This window comes from Mixophyes fleayi, chromosome 3 (assembly GCF_038048845.1).
Source record: "Mixophyes fleayi isolate aMixFle1 chromosome 3, aMixFle1.hap1, whole genome shotgun sequence".
NCBI lineage: Eukaryota > Metazoa > Chordata > Amphibia > Anura > Limnodynastidae > Mixophyes > Mixophyes fleayi.
In genome coordinates this window covers 146,527,409-146,546,262 of record NC_134404.1, presented here as the reverse complement: position 1 = coordinate 146,546,262, position 18,854 = coordinate 146,527,409, and the positions used below count along the sequence as shown (strand labels likewise).

The window sequence follows — 18,854 nt, the reverse complement described above, 5'->3', positions numbered from 1 at the left end:
CCCATAAAGAGGAACTGCCGCTTCTATTTAATACTTTAATTCTATTAGTAGTTACCATAAAGAGGAACAAAATAAACCAATTTTACCAAAAGTATAATATGACTTAGACTTACAAACACTACACTTGAAAGATGGTGCCTTTAAATGAAAAAGTCAGTCTTCATTGCACGACTATGTGCAACAGGGACAGTTTTTTGGTTTACAAAGTCAACCAATAACACTTCGACCCTGTCTGTCTTTAACATACTTGATGGGATCTCAATGACGAATGGTCTGTACCAAATTCGGTACCGGGGCCACTCCACTATGCAGTCCAGATAGAGGTGTATCAGATATTAAACAACGTTGACTGTTGCTGCAAAAATTTTAAATAATATTGTGGGGAACACTACACTACGCAGTCCATAAACTTTTTGGGTGGAATTCAGACCTATGTAGGGTTTTTTAATAATATTGTGGTGACCCACTCCTCTACGCAGTCCAGGTACATTTATTGGTGCGAATCATACAAGTTGATGGTTTTCTTGTTATATATATTGTGGTGACCCACTCCTCTACGCAGTCCAGGTACATTTATTGGTGCGAATCATACAAGTTCAGGGTTTTTAATATATATTGTGGTGACCCACTCCTCTACGCAGTCCAGGTACATTTATTGGTGCGAATCATACAAGTTGATGGTTTTCTTGTTATATATATTGTGGTGACCCACTCCTCTACGCAGTCCAGGTACATTTATTGGTGCGAATCATACAAGTTCAGGGTTTTTAATATATATTGTGGTGACCCACTCCTCTACGCAGTCCAGGTACATTTATTGGTGCGAATCATACAAGTTGATGGTTTTCTTGTTATATATATTGTGGTGACCCACTCCTCTACGCAGTCCAGGTACATTTATTGGTGCGAATCATACAAGTTCAGGGTTTTTAATATATATTGTGGTGACCCACTCCTCTACGCAGTCCAGGTACATTTATTGGTGCGAATCATACAAGTTCAGGGTTTTTAATATATATTGTGGTGACCCACTCCTCTACGCAGTCCAGGTACATTTATTGGTGCGAATCATACAAGTTGATGGTTTTCTTGTTATATATATTGTGGTGACCCACTCTTCTACGCAGTCCAGAAAGATACCTCGTTGCAACGTTTTGGACTAATAACTATATTTTGAGGTGTTCAGAATACACTGTAAATTAGTGGAAATGCTTGTTATTGAATGTTATTGAGGTTAATAATAGCGTAGGAGTGAAAATAAGCCCAAAAACTTGATTTTTAAACTTTTTATGTTTTTTTCAAAAAAAATCCGAATCCAAAACCTTAAATCCGAACCGAGACCTTTCGTCAAGTGTTTTGCGAGACAAATCCGAACCCCAAAAATAATGAAAATCCGGATCCAAAACACAAAACACGAGACCTCAAAAGTCGCCGGTGCACATCCCTAGTATGAATACGGTAGAAGTTAGAAATTGAAGCAAAAGGCAGCAGTGAACAATACATAGTAACATAGTAACATAGTAACATAGTTGATGAGGTTGAAAAAAGACACCAGTCCATCAAGTTCAACCTATTTTGGATCTCCTGCGATCCTGCACTTATATTTGAAATTAATCCAGAGTAAGCAACCGCCAATCTGTTTCAATTGTGAAAATCCCCCCAGACTCAATATTGCAGTCCTATTTTTACCCTATATCCACTACTATCCTTCATTTTAATTAACGGTCGTATCCCTGGATACACCTTTCCACTAAAAATTTGTCTAACCCTTTCTTAAACATATCTATTGAATCTGCCATCACAACCTTCCCTGGCAATGAATTCCATATCTTGACTGCCCTTACTGTAAAGAACCCCTTCCTTTGCTGGTTGTGAAATTTCCTCTCTTCTAACCTTAGGGGATGACCACGTGTCCTGTGTATGGTCCTTGGGGTAAAAAGTTCCCATGAAAGTTCTCTGTATTGACCCCTAATGTATTTGTACATAGTAATCATATCTCCCCTTAGACACCTCTTTTCTAAAGTAAACATGCCTAAACTGGCTAACCTTTCCTCATAACTTAATGACTCCATTCCCTTTATCAATTTTGTCGCCCTTCTCTGAATCCTTTCTAGTTCCAAATTATCTTTTTTATAAAGAGGTGCCCAGAACTGTACTGCATATTCAAGATGAGGTCTTACCAATGATTTATACAGTGGCAAAACACTGTCTTCCCTTGCATCTATGCCCCTTTTTATGCATGCCAATACTTTGTTTGCCCTTGCAGCTGCTGCTTGACATTGAGCACTATTGCTAAGTCTACTGTCTACGAGCACTCCTAAATCCTTTTCCATTATAGATTCTCCTAAATTAATTCCATTTAATTTATAGATTACGTTCTTGTTTTTGATCCCTGAATGCATAACCTTACATTTATCTGTGTTAAACCTCATATTCCATTTGGCCGCCCAATCCTCCAGTTTATTTAAGTCCCTCTGTAGAGAAGCTACATCTTGCTCTGATTTTATTACCTTACAGATTTTACTGTTATCTGCAAAAATAGAAACTTTACTCTCTAAACCATCACCAAGGTCATTAATAAATATATTAAAAAGGAGTGGCTCCAGCACGGAACCTTGAGGAACTCCACTTAAGACTTTTGACCAATTAGAAAATGTTCCATTTATCACAACTCTCTGTTCCCTATTCTCTAACCAGTTTTCGATCCAAGTACAAATTTTGATTCCTAGACCCAGTTCCCTTATTTTGTAAACCAACCTCTTGTGTGGCACTGTATCAAAGGCCTTTGCAAAATCTAAGTAGACCACATCTACTGTCCTGCCCTGGTCTAAGTTCCCACTAACTTCCTCGTAGAAACGAATTAGATTAGTTTGACATGACCTATCCCTCACAAATCCATGTTGATTCCCACTAATAATTTTATTGCGTACCAAGTAATCCTGAATACTGTCCCTTAAAATACCTTCCAGTAGTTTCCCCACTATTGATGTCAGGCTTACAGGTCTATAATTCTCTGGTTGTGATCTCATCCCCTTTTTAAACAATGGCACCACATCTGCTATTCGCCAATCCCTTGGTACTGAGCCTGATGAGATTAAATCTCTGAAAATTAAGAATAGCGGTCTAGCTATTTCCGAGTTTAACTCCATAAGGACCCTTGGGTGTATACCATCTGGACCTGGAGCTTTATTTATCTTAATATTCTTCAGTCACCTTTGGACTTCTTCCTCTGACAACCAAGTATTAATTAATGGCATGGTTTCATTTTCATTTTTATGTATTACTCCTGCCATTTGTTCCTCTCTGGTAAATACTGAAGAATAGAACGTGTTTAATAACTCTGCTTTTTCCTTAGTATCATTTATTAATTCACCCATCTCACTTCTTAGGGGTCCTATATTATCTTTTTTAATCCTTTTGCCATTTATATACTTAAAAAACTTTTTGGAGTTTGTCTTACTTTCTTTTGCAACGTGCCTTTCATTTTATAATTTAGCCAATCTAATTTCCTTTTTGCATGTTTTATTACATTCCTTGTACCTACGGATGGACTCTTCTGACCCTTCAGACTTAAACAATTTAAATGCACGCTTCTTCCTTTGCATTTCTTCCCTTACTTTTTTATTTAGCCACATTGGTTTAGACTTAATTCTTTTACATTTATTTCCCATAGGAATGAACTTATACGTGTATGTTTCCAACAACATTTTAAAGACAGCCCACTTTTCTTCCAAAAGAAGAATAAGTGAGAAGAATACAGAAGAGAAGCTGAAAAGGTAATTAAATAACTTGAGACAGAATAGACAGGGGGGGTCTGGTCACATGTGTTCAGGGGGTCTTTTAACACTTTATTTAATGTTAACATGCTTTCACCTTCATAAATTAAAATATTTTAGTGCATGATGATTTTTAAGTATACTACATTTGATGCTGCAATGGGTATTATCAGGAATAGCTATGTCACTTTATAAATATGTACAAACTTGTAAATTACTTTTGCCATTATGTTTTTTAAAAACTAGTTTGTCACCTAAAAGCAATGTCTATGGGCTGAAATTTTTTTATATTATGAAGAGGTTACAATTTTCTGTTTAACATATGGACCCCCTAAAAATTAATAACTATTAAGTGGGAGCATAAAATACTGAGGGATGGAATTATGGATAAAAATGTAAACCTTTTTAGTCAAGACTTGGAAGATTTAATAAAAGGTGTATTGGCATAGAAAGTGCTATGAATCTAATTTAGGTATGCAATTAACTATAATTTCTATGCCATACATGCCAACTTTCAAAACTTCTCTCCCGGGGGAGAAGTCATGTGACGTGGGTAGGAGGGGGCGTGGTGATGTCGTTGCGTCACCATAGCCCCGCCCGCACTATAAAACGAAGGACTTCATGGCATTGAATAGCGGGGATGGGGCTTAATGACACATTTAAGCCCCACCCCCGCCATTCAATGCTGTGAATTTTGTTGAGTCCGGGAGGTTTCTATGCCAATACTTCTTCTTTTGTTAAACTCTCTCCACAAACATTTTCTTAGAGGAGTCATTCTTGTAATTGCTTTCACCTTTCTCTTTTTTGCCGCATTGCTAATCAAATCAGACCTTCTGGGTGGAAAGAAAGCAAAAAAAACAACAATCTGAAGCAATAAATTGTCCAAGGTCACATATGCAAAATGTGGAAGACAAATAAAATACACTTCAATCATACAGTCTGTGCTTTTTCCCCACATGCTTCTCTTATATTCCTGGCAAACCAAATAATTTAATATTCTATACCGTGCTAGCATCTCTCCATAGAAACATAGAATTTGACGGCAGATAAGAACCAATTGGTCCATCTAGTTTGTCCATTTTTTAACCTATAGTAACCTCAAACCCTATTTAATCCTTCGTTCTTTGTAAGGATATCCTTATGTCTGGGGCGCACGCAGGGGGGGTTTCTGGTTCTCCACGAACGAACCGTACTGTACAGCAGCCGCGGCGCTGTCAAAGAAGCGTCCACGGCAGTGCTTCTTTGACAGCGCCGCGGTTGCTGTACAATTCAGAATCGCCAAAAATGGAGCTGCTCCGCATGGGGGGGGGAACCCCCCTCAAAAATCCTGCGTTTGGCCCTGTATGTCTATCCCAAGCATGTTTAAATTGCCCTTCTGTATTAGTCTCTACCACCTCGACCATTCCCCTTATCCACTACACTTTCAGCAAAGTAATTTTTCCTCAAATTTCTTCTGAACCTACTTCTTTCCAGTTTAAGTGCATGTCCTTGTGTTCTAATAACTCCTGTACCAGGTTAAATCCTTGATATATTTGAAAGTTTCTATCATGTCCTACCTTTCCCTTCTCTGCTCCAAACTATATATAAGATCTTTTAATCTTTCCAGGTAAGTTTTGTGCTGTAGGCCATGCACCATTTTATTTGCCCTTCTTTGTACTATCTCTAATGTATTTATATCCTTCTGGTATGGCCTCCAGAACTGAACACAGTATTCTAGATGAGGCCATACCAATGACCTATACAGGGGCATTATTACTTCTTTTTTTGTGCTACTGATTTTTCTCTATATGCAACCAAACACCTCTCCACCTCTGCAATTTATAGATTTATTATAAATGTTAAAAAAAATACAAAGAGTTACTTTATTTATTTTTTTTTCAGGACATCTTTAAAATCACTGAGAAGGGGTTTATTATTTGTGTGCACACATATATATATATATATATATATATATATAAAATAGATTGAGCAACTTCCACTTCTGTATTAATGTTTGAGACGCATGTCTGGTATCAGTTGCTGATGGGGGGGTGCTTCTATTGTCATTTGGAGGCTCTTGGGATACCTCTTGGTAAGTTAGCTCTCAATTTAAAAATACAAGAAGGTATGATTTAATATATAGGGACTCTCATTGTTTAGAGTTAGGACCACCCTAATAGCAGAAGAGCCGTGATGTGGCGTTTGGCTTATCATGCATTTGCAAATGTGTTTAACTGAGAATTCTGCTTTTCTATTGTACAAATGGAAAGGTAGTGCTTTTATTATTGGAGCATCGTTGGGCTTCTGTTCAGCTTTCATGAAAATCAGTGAGAAGCATAGAAGGTTAAGAATTTTGTGTGCGGTCATCACAACCAGTGTTGCAGTCCACTGTGCTGTCATCTGTTTCCTTATCGTAGAGGGTTCCCTTTACAGCTTAATACCTTCTGGGACTGTCTCTCTTTATTTAAGTTTTAATCTTTGTGATGAGTGCAGAGAATTGTATGGTATTACATCATACCACTAAAGTCAAATTTATGTTTTAGTAATAAACAATGCCCCCAAAGAAGCCATCTGGTGCAGAATTCCGAAAGCTGGGGAGAAGTAGAGAAGAGGAAGCTCGTAAGCTTTCCCATCATTTTCAGAACTGGCTCACAAAGTCAGCCATTGACTCCTATTTTTCTCCAGTTATTAAAATTAATTTACTAACCTTCTTGGTAACATTGTGAAAGAAGAAATAATTAACAGAATCAAAGAAGCAAAATACTACTCCATTATCTTTGACTGCACTACGGACACCTCACACGAGGAACAGCTCTGTGAAATTATCAGATATGTTAGAATTGCTGAAGGACAATGCAGTATTGTAGAGAGCTTCATAGACTTTATTAAAACCACTGAGAAGACAGGTAGTGGTCTAGCTGTGGAAATAGAAGAGAAGCTCTGCAAGGATGGATTAGATCCTGATAATATTCGTGGACAGGGTTATGACAACAGAGCAAATATGGCAGGAAAATATAATGGTGTGCAGGCAAGAATAAAACAAGTAAACAATCTGGCTACATTTGTTCCATGTGCTGCACATTCACTTCATTTAGTAGGAGTTCATGCAGCCAGTTGTTCTGTTGATATGGTGTCATTCTTTGGAACTGTTCAGAGACTATTGATTTTTGTTGTTAATTCAACATGCAGATGGGAAACCTTAACAAGTAATGTCAAAATTACGTTCAAAGTGACACCAGGTGGTCATCAAAAGCACGTGCTACCAGGTTCTTAAGCAATCAATTGCCAGAAGTTCTTGAGGCACTGCACAAGATATCAGATCAGACGTCATGTGCAGAAACAGTTTCTTCATCTAAGAGCCTTGTGATGCAAATTCATTTTAAATTCATTTGCTTACTTCTAATGTGGGGGGCGAATTTTAAACAATATTGATTTTGTCAACCAATCTTTGCAAAAGAAAGAATTATCTGTTGACCAAGCTGCAAAACTGATAAGCGGACTTCAGAATGGACTACAGCACATGCGTGAAGAAGGGGTTGATGTTATACTGAGAGATGCAGCTGTTCATGCTCAGTCTATGGACCTTCCTGTGGAATTTCCTATGAAGAAGAAAAGGAAGATACGAAGGATTGACTATGAAGAAGTTGAAGATGAGGGTTTCAATATGTCCACTGAGCAGGTTTTCAGAAAAGAGTGCTTTAATGTACTGGACACTGTGAATGAACAACTGATGTGGCGTTGCGAAACATTGATGGAAATCTCTTCAGAGTTTGAGTTCCTTACTCGTCCTGCCCTCTCCAACATCCCACTAACTGATATGAAGAAGTGTGCTACTAACCAGGCATAGAAATACTCTAATGATCTCAATGCCTCTGAAATTGTGACAGAGATGAAAAGTTTCAAATTCCAAGCAGTTTCCATCCTCCCAAATTGCAGCACAGCAACACCACAGGATATATTAAACCTCATACATAAGAGGTGCCCGAGTTCTATATATCCGAATATCGATATAGCTCTGCGCATCTTCTTGAGTATACCTGTCACGGTGGCATCCTGTGAATGCAGCTTCAATACATTAAAACTAGGGAAGGTCTTCAATTGGATAACAACGCCTCTCAAACCTGGCAATTCTCTCCATTGAACATAAACTGACAAGTTCCATAAACTTTGACACTGATAGAAGAGTTTGCAAGTGTGAAGGCTAGGAAGGCACCTCTATAAACTTATATGAACATTTATTTATTGTATTGGTTATTTAAGATGTTTATTTTAGTTACAGAGTTCTAAATAGAAATATAGTTTATCTGTTACAATTTGTTTCAGTGAGTCTCATTTCAATAACCAATTATTTTTTTTTATACAGGTAGCTTGCGATAGCTGCATTGAAAGTACTGTGATTCTATGAATGTTCATTACATAAATATCCCTACAAAGCCAGAATGTGATGAAATGGGGAGGGAGGGGGTTTCAGTGTGGTCTAGTAATAGTAAAGAGCTAGCCACACACCACATTAGGTTGGCCACGCCCACTCAGAAAATGTCACTGCCACTTAGATGGGGGGCGCCGATGCCCTGTCTCGCCCAGGGCCCTAAAATGTCTAGTTACGGCACTGTTGATGATAATGTCAAAAATAAACATCATAAGGGAGAATTCAACTTAATATAATTTGTCAGATGCTTGTTGCTTACAGCTCTATGGTATCTAACTATTAGATATGGTGCTCAACCAAATTAACCATTAAGACAATGATATTTAAAATGGTACAAATGAAATAAGTATCATAGAAATTTTGTCCTTTAGCACAGCATGCATGCACACAGACACACAGTGATAGGACATTGTAGGGCATTGTCATTTGACCGGGAGGTACCACTGGATATTGCCTCGGTCTCTGGATGTGCACATTGCTGACCAATACGGTAACAAATATCCACTACTTTTCTCCTCGCATCTCTATGGGAAAATGTGCTTCAATAGCCTATACACCTAAAGAACGAAGCAGGAAACAATTGTGTTTGGGGACATTTATGAAAACTGGTGCACAGAAATATGGCAATGTTGCTTTCAGCAACTCAGTTTCTTTCATTTTTATAGTGTGTTTCAGAAAATGAAAGCACATTTCTGATGCTATGCTGTCCTTTGCACTGGTTTTCATAAACATTGCAGGGTTCTGAATTAAGCAGAATTCAATCCTTCCTAACCTGAGCTGCAGATTGTAATATAGTGAAAAGATATTAATTTTTCAGTAACCCAAAAAAATATTACTATACACACAGACTATATTTTTTACTGTACACACCATCTAACAATGTCATCTCTTAATAATGAACAAATCGAATTACAAATAAAGCCACTGATAATAAATCGTCCAATGCAGATCAATTAATTTTAATATATTGCAATCAGTCACTATCTAGTATATTGATTAATATTGCAAAAAATAATTACAGTCTGCTCAAATACTTTATGTAAGAGTATATTACACAAAATATTTTCTTCTTTAAAATGCAATTTGTTGCAGTGATTGAGTTTATTTTAATTGTGGAAGCTAGTGGAGAAAATCAAAACATCATAACACACAAATAACTGTACCTGTAAGTAAGGAATTACTTTGCAGAGAGCTTTTCCAAAGAACCAAGTTTCAGTAATGTCAACTACCAACGTTGCTGGTAGACAAGTAATAGTGACAAGTACGTCTGCAAGTGACAAGTTGACTATGAAATAATTGGTGACTGTCCTCATATGATGATTCTTCCAAACTGCAATACAAACTAATATTACATACACGTTAATAAAAAAAATGTAAAAAAATAATAATAAATAAATATGTAAAGTATCATCTTACAAAGTAATGTTTGCATATTATTAATAACAATATGTATTCATCATGATTATTTTCATTTAATAAAGATATACATATTTCAAGAGTCTGGAATTAAACAATATTTGGACACTTGTTTGTTTTAAAGTTTATTAAACTGTACAGGTGATATAAGAAAATCCATTAGTAGAAGTAACATATGGTACTCCACAATACCCAGCCTTTCATATTTAACTTGTTCAAAACCACCGATCTATACCCTCTCAGAAGTCACTATGCTCACTAGAGGATCACCACTCTGCTATCATTGCAGTCTGGGAGTATGCTTAAACATGTTGCTACTGGAGCCAGGCAGTCAGTGGCAGACTTCCAGTTCCAGCAATATGTCTAGGAACCATTTATTCTGGAAACCAGATCACTACTGCTGTTGAACAAACTGGAGTATTGTATAAAGGAGCAATCTCACCCACTAGATGTAGTCTTCTGAACAGTGAAGATGTATTCTCTTATGAGAGATTTTTCTTCTAATGTTCCACTTTTATATCTGACAAGTGGACGTATTCATCACGATATATCTCAGATGTTAACTAAGAGTGTTACCTCTGCAAGCTCAGTGAATCAATTGCCGGATGATATTTAACCCTTTGGGTCAGGGAACATATAGGTCTAGATTTACTAAGCTGCAGGTTTGAAAAAGTGGGGATGTTGCCTATAGCAACCAATCAGAGTCTAGCTATCATTTATTTAGTGCTTTCTACAAAATGACAGCTAGAATCTGATTGGTTGCTATAGGCAACATCCCCACTTTTTCAAACCCGCAGTTTAGTAAATCTAGCCCATAGTGTCCTAAGTACACATAGAGAAATCCTAGAAGAGATTGTTTTTGAAATATCCCATATTGTGAATATTGCGAAGAAAGTGATATATAGCGTCTTCATCCTAACAATTGGACACTGGAAAAAATCTCTCATGAGAGAATACATCTTTACTGTTCAGAAGACTACATCTAGTGGGTGAGATTGCTCCTTTATACAATACTTCAGTTTGTTTAACAGCGGATAATAGTTTTTTATTTACAACACATGTGTTTTATTAGGTTTTAAATTGTTATTTTTTAAGTGTACTGGCCAGGCGCTTTATACAATCTATAAAGAGATATATATTGAACATTTAGAAATTCATGATATGTCATGTTTTGATGAAGTTGATTTGTAACATATACAATTTGATTTTAATGTATTAATAAATATATGATAGTAACAAGATCTGCCATCCTATCAACTTTTTATTTTTTCCTCTCCCTCTTGGCGCACCCTACCATTTTGTTGTTTCTATATACATACGAGATTGGCATTTTCGAAGAGGTGTCGCGACAGGAGTGCGATTTATAAAACTTATCTTTTGTATATAATGTGGAAGTCCTACATGGTTGGAGCGCAAATGGTCTATTCTGTTGTCTGAAAGACCACATAATATTTTAATACTGAATAATAAAACAAAGTTTGTAGAAATGTGCTAAAGAGATTCATAAAAAAAGTAGAAATGTTCTAAAAAGGGGACACAGAGCCCTCATTAAGACCCAGTGGAGATAGAGTTTTGAGATGGATGATCCAGAATATGCTAATGCTAATCTTTCCTCAAAATGTACATGTTCTATTTCTTTGAAACTAGGGTTCAAGGGATCTGATTTATGTTTGTCCAGAAAATGTTTGGAAACTAAACGAGTGTTGAATTTATTTCAAAATTTCTTATTGGTTCTTGAATTCTAGTTACTAATGGGCATTTAGTCTTTCCTATATAATGGAAACCACAATTATATTCGAATAGGAATATGTCTACTGATGTTTGACAATTCATCAAGCTTTAAATCTTAAATTCTTCCTTTTGTTCTCTACACATACGAGATGCATGATTCCTACTACAGAATCTATATATATTTAATTTACTGAAGTACCCAGCATTGCCCATATTTAAATCTTCAAGTTATTAAGTTAACAATGAGTTTGATGTAACTGGCAACATTTTAAAAATAATTAGCAGCTTAGATGCTCTTCCAACACAACCATGAGGTGGCTGCCCAGTGCCGTGTTTTTTCTATATTAAATGTTATGCAAATCCATTAAGTGGAAAGCCCAGAACAGACTCCCCGGGTCAAAGTTCTAGCCAGCGTACACCAACGGGAGGACCGACCAGGACCCTAACCCCTTTTAAACCTGCCCAGGATCTAACTGGACCACCTTGTATTGGTTTCATCCCAATCGGTGCATTTCTGAATGCAAACAAACCAAATCCATCCAGTGAAAGGCCCAGAACAGGCTCCACAGATCAAGAAGTTTTGGCTACCGTACACTAACGGGAGGTCTGTCTGAGACCTACACCTCCTAATATCTCTTCTGGAATCCAATATTAAAAGTCTTTAGAAATTTTAGTTCAAATCCATCCAGTGGAAGGCTTAGAACAGGCTCCGCGGGTCAGAGTTCTGGCCAGTGTACACCAAAGAGAGGTCTGAATCTTTTCATATATATTTTTCTCATTTCATTCCCATATAATTAAAATATAATCAATTTATCTCTTGTTTATTATAATATTTTTCCTATATTGTACATTTTCATCAATGGCTTTACTTTCCCAAACTCCTATGGACAGGTTACCAAAACAGGTCTCTACTATGTACATATAAATTGTATCCCAAAAAATTAAGGTAATAATGTTTTAAAATAAACATAATCAGCTCACAGATACATTTTCTGCATTTTCAAGATCTTCCAAATATTTTAACATATAGCACTTTTTTCATGTTCTATGCAGGTGTCACTGTCACTATGATGATTTGATCCTTGGTGCCTGTCTGGCTTGGCGCTACTCAGCCCACTGTTGTGGAATCTAATGAGAAAGATGATATATGCCTGGGACCCCTGCAAGGAGCTGTGGACTTTGTGGCCTCTGCCCCACAGGTCATGGTCCTCTGAGTGAGTGCCAGAGGAGACCAGTAGAGAAAACCCAGAGGCTAGGGAAAGGTGATGATCCAACAGAGACTGAAGAATGCCTGATGGTCTGAAGGCTGCTGGAAATTAGGAGTGCAGGAAGGTGGCAGAAGAAATGACCACTTGGGAATGGCTGCAGAGTCTGCCAGGACAAGGGGAGCAATGGTCTGTGGAAGGTAAGGAAAATATTGTGGTTAGCTGCAGAGTTGCTGGTGGCAAGGAGAGATAATTTTCAGCAGGTATGGAGACCACTGTGGTTAGCTGCAGAGTGGCTGGAGTTGCTGCAGTAAGTATGGAGCAGGAGAGCAAATGGAGCCACATCTGAGTGCTAGAGAGATCTGACTCAAAGAACCTTACCTGTGGAACAGGTGCCTTAAATATCCTGAGGGATAAGTAGTCTCCCGATGAAAGGGAGGAGTAGGTGATAAGAGCTGGGTCTGCACATGCGCAGTCCTGACAATCAGACTAGCGGTGTCAGAGGGAGCTGCCACGCCACAGAGCCACTAGGTTGCTCAGGGAACATGGACAGGTAAGTGGGCTGGACCCCGTCCGTTAGGTCTGTGGCTCTGACATATGACATACAGGGACTGTGGACCAATTGTGACCCACCACCAATTTTCTTTCCATTCGAATCTTCTAAATTTTTTAACAAATGCTTTGTGTCTTTCAATTCGGAAGGCAAATGCATTTTTTTTTTTATTTTTTTTTTTTTTTATTTCAATGCATTCGGAAATGTGAGATGCAATTATGGACCTTCTTGAAGGGTTATGAACATGTTTATGCATTTTTTGCAAGTGGTAAAAGATGGGGACCACAGGACTATTAGTAACAACAACTATCGTTACACTACCAATCAGTGGCAAAGGGCACTATCTTGCTCTTGGCAAGTTGCCTAGAAATAGCAAACGACATCCCTGCTTTACATTTACTGTACATTTATTCTGGCATCATGGCGGTAACTAGTCAACATTAGCTCATGTGCCTTAGCCAACTGTTCCTACAGACAGGCAGAACACTCTTGTTTATGATCTTTGTAATTAAAGGGCTGACCTGTAGGTTTCTCCTATTGGTTCCTCATCTTTTATTAAGCTCTCTCTCCCTATTTCCTGTGCAGGTGATACTTTAATCCGAACCAGTGTGCTGAACACTGTGTGTACTACAGTGATTATCAGACTGTTTACTGGACCTTGCCCTTGTTTGCCACATGCTTTTTTACCTTAGCCTGTTGTTCAATAGTTCCTTTCTCAAGTTTGACATATAATACATTTTCTTTTAGGCTTTGCAATTGAATTGACATTTGAGTGTTTAAAACTAAATCTGGAGAGTAAATATTTAAGTAGAAAGTAAAAAATATTTAGAAAAAAATAGACTCAGAAAATGTAATAAATGAAATGTTATCAGGACCACTGGAACATTGCATGGCCGAAAGGCAGGGCAAAGTATTCCTGATCTTGTCCAAAAAACTGCAAGGTACCATGGTTTCATTGTTCGACACAAGCTCCAAGGCAAAATTAGATATTGCATTGTCCTATGGTTATAGTACCCTGCTGAAGAAATAGCAGACATACAGTGACCTGAAGTGTGTCATTGAAGACTTTTCAAAGTACTGAAATATAAGAAATAGTATTATTTCAAATAGGATTTCTTATTGGAATGAGGCCCATGCTAGAGATTTTCCAGAAAGTAGAGAAATTATATATGCCATATTGACATGCTCTGAGATGAAGTTTCAAGGCTGTATCTCAAAATATATATTGTATTGATTGAAAAATCTGACAGGTCCTAGGATCTCTGTTACAAATGCACTATCAGCATTACTGACTTTGAGTTGTTTTCTGTATGGGATTATACATGATTCCAGCAGTCTTTCACTCACCTATTTCACAGGTTATAGATTTGCTTAATTGTCCCCAAACAGTTCCCACACACCCATATACACCTTTAATCTGCCACCACCTATTGAATAAGGGAAATTAGAGAAATGTACTGGCACAAACTATGCTCCTAGGTACACATGGGATACCAATGCACACACCAGCGGTCAAAGGGTTAACACATAAAAAAATCTGTTACACAAATGTACATGCTTGCAGACACTAGGCTAGTTAGTCAAATTGATTAACAATTCACACACCAGCATTCAAATGGTTAATATGATCAAGCAATATTCTTTATAAAAGGCTAATGGATTCGCTAGAGTATAAAGAACAAAACATATTCAAGTTTAGATTTAATCTACAAATGTACAGGGTATTTGGGTATAAAATAACATAATAAATGACATACAAAAAATAAATGCAATACAGTTATAAAGACAAATGGAATGATTTTACAGAGAATAAAACTTATGTATCATAATCTGAATGCTTTGCACAAGGCATAATTAAATGGATAGTCTTCATTTAGATTGAGCCCCAAGAGCTGACAATTTGCCCTCCTACTCACATTGTATATAAGCAAGTTATACTGGGAGGGGCATTCAGAGGGGCAGTGTATATGCTAATGTGGGGGAGGAAATGTCCCCTGGTTATCATAGTTTGTCCAAAAATAGTCCAAAAGTTTTGACCTTTCATAACTTTTCTCGGATATATCCCAGAGACATAACTCCCCCTTCAATAAAAGAGTCATAACCTCCCACACATTCCCATGTCAAACAAGATTGAATTACAACAATATCAAATATCATTCCAAAAGATATGTGACTGCTGTGCCTTTCGTGTATAGTTGTTATCTGTACTGCACAACCCTTGTGCAATTTTTGTCCCTAAGTACAGGGTGGCATGCTAATTTCCCAAAATGTGAAATAAAAAGTCCTTTGAAGTAAATATTTCTTCTATACATGCATAGGTGGCCTTTATCTTTTGCATTCACCTAACAGGTTCTCTAATTTTCACCTAGTGGGCTACTTTGTTTTTATAATGCCTTAATTAGACAGTCTACGCAAAGGAGGAAAGCACATGAATGATCAGAGAGATTGCATGGCTGTGATCTGCATATGTTAAGTGAGTTTTCTATACAGAATGTCTGAGCTTAATCTCATTACCAAATGACCAAATATTTTTAAACACTTCTGTCTGAGGGGAAATAATGTATATTCATATTCATCAACTGAATATTTCATTTGAGCCATCACACTGACAATCTCCATTTTGGTGAAGTAAAAAGGCAACGTTCAAGGTACATATTAGCTGCAAATAAAGACAGTAGCACAAAGGGTGTGGGAACAAGATTGGCAGTTGTAATTGCAATAATTTCAGCAAGCAATCTCTAAAGTGAGACAATACTGCTAGACAGAACTTGCAGAAACTAAATATAATTGTCTTGATTGGCACCCTGGCTGCCCATTTGTTTACACAATCCCATAAAATCCAAAGTAGGCAACAAAATGTCAATGGTCTCTATAGCCTAAGTAAACTCTGACAAGCATTGGCAGTGAACTAACTTTTGCTGTTAGTGATTGGCTCACATAGGGGCTAAAATCTAATAAATGTTCAGTCTTTGTAAGGATGTAAAGGACATTCCAGCAGGTCATCCACAGATTGCAGACTCAAGATTTCCCACTAGGAAGCAGCTGACAGGAGATACAGCATGTGTGAATGGAAGCAAGACAAAAATGGAATCAATAACAGGCCAGGGGTCAGGCGGGTAGCAGACAGGAGCAGTCAGGAAACAAGCCAAGTAGATAACAGGTGATCAGAACAGCACATTAGATAATAGTGCATGGGACTATCTTTTACATTTAGTGTCTATTGAAGTCATCTGGCATTATCTGACATGCAGGGCTGCCAAGAGGAATTCAGGGCCCGGGTACAACAAATTCATGGGGTCCCCCTCATAGTCGAGTAAGCCCCAAAAATTTTAGGGGTGTGGTCAGACATTCAGGGGCGTGACAATGCGTCATTGGGGCAGAGCTAGCCTAACGGCGGTGCAAAATTTTTCGGGGTGTGGTCATACATTTGGGGGCATGGCAATGCGCCGTTGGGGCGTGGCTAGCACATCAAAATCACTAGGTCCTGAATTCACCAGAGCGTCACATATGTCCCAGCACTCCTGACTTTTAAGACATCTAGCACCACAGTGTAGTATACAAAGAATGCAGTGTGTACACAAAGAGCCTGCACCTTACATTGGGCACAACACTCACCAAAAAATGACATTATCCCTACTAGAATCACAACATTTCACACACTCTGCTGCTCTCTCCTACCTGTTCTTCTCACTTTCACCACCTGTGACTGCTGCTTTCTTTATTTGCGGCTTGTCCGGATCCTGGAATGTTGAAGGACCTATTTGGAAAAAAAAATGGCTACATTTAGAAAATTACAGCCAGCCCCGGCGTTAAATCAATAGCACCCACGATTAATAATTAAGCCTTCCTCCAGCCCCAACATTAAAATAATGGTATTCACATATTAATAAATAAACCTATTCCCTTCCTGCAAACAGCAATACCTATTTCCCGCAATCATTATTACTGCCAGTAAATAACTCATAGTCACATTTAATAAATAGACCTCATTCTCCCTAAACTCACCACCATATTCAATAGCCCCCAAACCACCCCATCATAAATTAATAGTCCCCACTATTAAATTGCCCCACTATCACCCTACAAACAAAATAGCGCCCATTAATTAGTGCTTCTCTCCCCTTTTTTTTTTTTTAGTGTTTCTCTCCCCTTTTTTTTAGTGTTTCTCTCCCTTTTTTTTAGTGTTTCTCTCCCCTTTTATTTTAGTGTTTCTCTCTCCTTTTTTTTTTTAGTGTTTCTCTCCCCTTTTTTTTAGTGTTTCTCTCCCCTTTTTTTGTGTTTCTCTCCCCTTTTTTTTTTGTGTTTCTCTCCCCTTTTTTTTTACTCTCTGCCTCTCTCCCCTGTTTTTATTACTTCCTCTTCTTTATAGCACTGTCCCTTTCTGTTTCCCTCCCCTTGCCTCTCCGCTTCTTTACTTACCTTCTTTCTTTTCTTTTCTTTTCTTCTCTTCTCTTCTCTTCTTTCTTCTGTCTTCTCTTCTTTCTTCTAGTCTTGTCTGGCGCTCCTCACTGACTGCCGGGCGTGACTTGATGACGTCACGCCCGGCAGTCAGTGTGAATGGAGAAGAGAGGAAGGAGGGACGCAGCGCCAATCACGTGAGTATGGATCTTTTTTTTTATTATTTTTATTTCCAGCAAAAACAAAAAAAAAACGCTGAATAGAAAAAAAATAAAAAATTACAAATTTGCACGCGAGGGCCCGGTACGGGCCCCCTGGCAAGCCCGGGCCCGGGTAAAATGTACCCGCTCCCCCCCCTCTCGGAGACCCTGCTGACATGTGGCTATATGTCTGGGATGAGAAAAAGAAGGACGAGGTAAGGGTGAGTGCCAGAGTAGAGAATTAGGGCTGGTGCAGGTGCCCATTGGAGGTAATGCCATATCACGTGTCATCTTACTCATAACTTTTAGGCTCAACTTAAAAAAGCATTCAGAGATTAAGAAGCAATTTTATTTCTTAAAGGTTTGTTTTATGGGGTACAAAAATATTGTTTTCATCAAGGAAAACACATATTCTTCAAATAGTAATCTTCACCAAACAAACAACAAGGACTTGAAACCCAATTGACTATGCCACATCTTGTGATATTGCTGCGAATGAGCAATGATAATGCTTATTAATGGTACTAACGTGAACTGCTCAAAAGCTGGCAATGCTTCTTAGTGGCTATTTCCTTCTAATCTCTCTAATTAAATGTTTCATATTATCCTAGGTCTGGCTAAGAAATCTATTATATTCACCCTCTTACTAATCATTAAATTCACCAATAGGGGCTGAATATCTTTACATAAAACTGTTTTGCTGTGCAACTTCACCAATATTTCCCTGTTATGTAATCATACTTTCCTAGGGACCGCTGTTCAACTCCTAACATTATCTGGTATACCACAAAATGGGCTTGCAAAAATTATTGCAATACAGACAAAAAGTGTAAAACACTTGCTGGCACTTTACTGGGTATAACTGACCAATTAATGTATAAATTGATCTCAGGACAGGTGGAAAAAAATCTGACAATTGACACTTCCACGGTCAAGGGCTGACATATTTTACTGCAAAATTTGTATACAATAAAGGCCTCATTTAGAGGCATGTGCCCTCCAGTCGTACACAGGAAAAGATGGACGTAAATAAATATCATTTACATGTATGTGTTCAGAGTAAAGATGAGCGGGCTCGGATTTTGTAAATGCGAGCACCCCCGAACAGTGCGGATCCGAGCCCGATCCGAGCACTGTTTGGGTATTCCCAGCGGACTCCAAACTGAA

The 18,854-nt window shown here is 38.0% G+C and overlaps 1 protein-coding gene across 1 annotated transcript in view; it reads right to left on the bottom strand.

Annotated features, from left to right (window-relative positions):
• Nucleotides 1-18,854, bottom strand: part of HCRTR2 (hypocretin receptor 2) — a 104,054-nt gene that overhangs the window by 40,355 nt on the left and 44,845 nt on the right. The window contains exon 2 of the mRNA XM_075200604.1: nucleotides 9,348-9,526. Within this exon, the coding sequence (XP_075056705.1) occupies nucleotides 9,348-9,526 (179 nt within the window). The remainder of the gene's footprint in view (nucleotides 1-9,347; nucleotides 9,527-18,854) is intronic.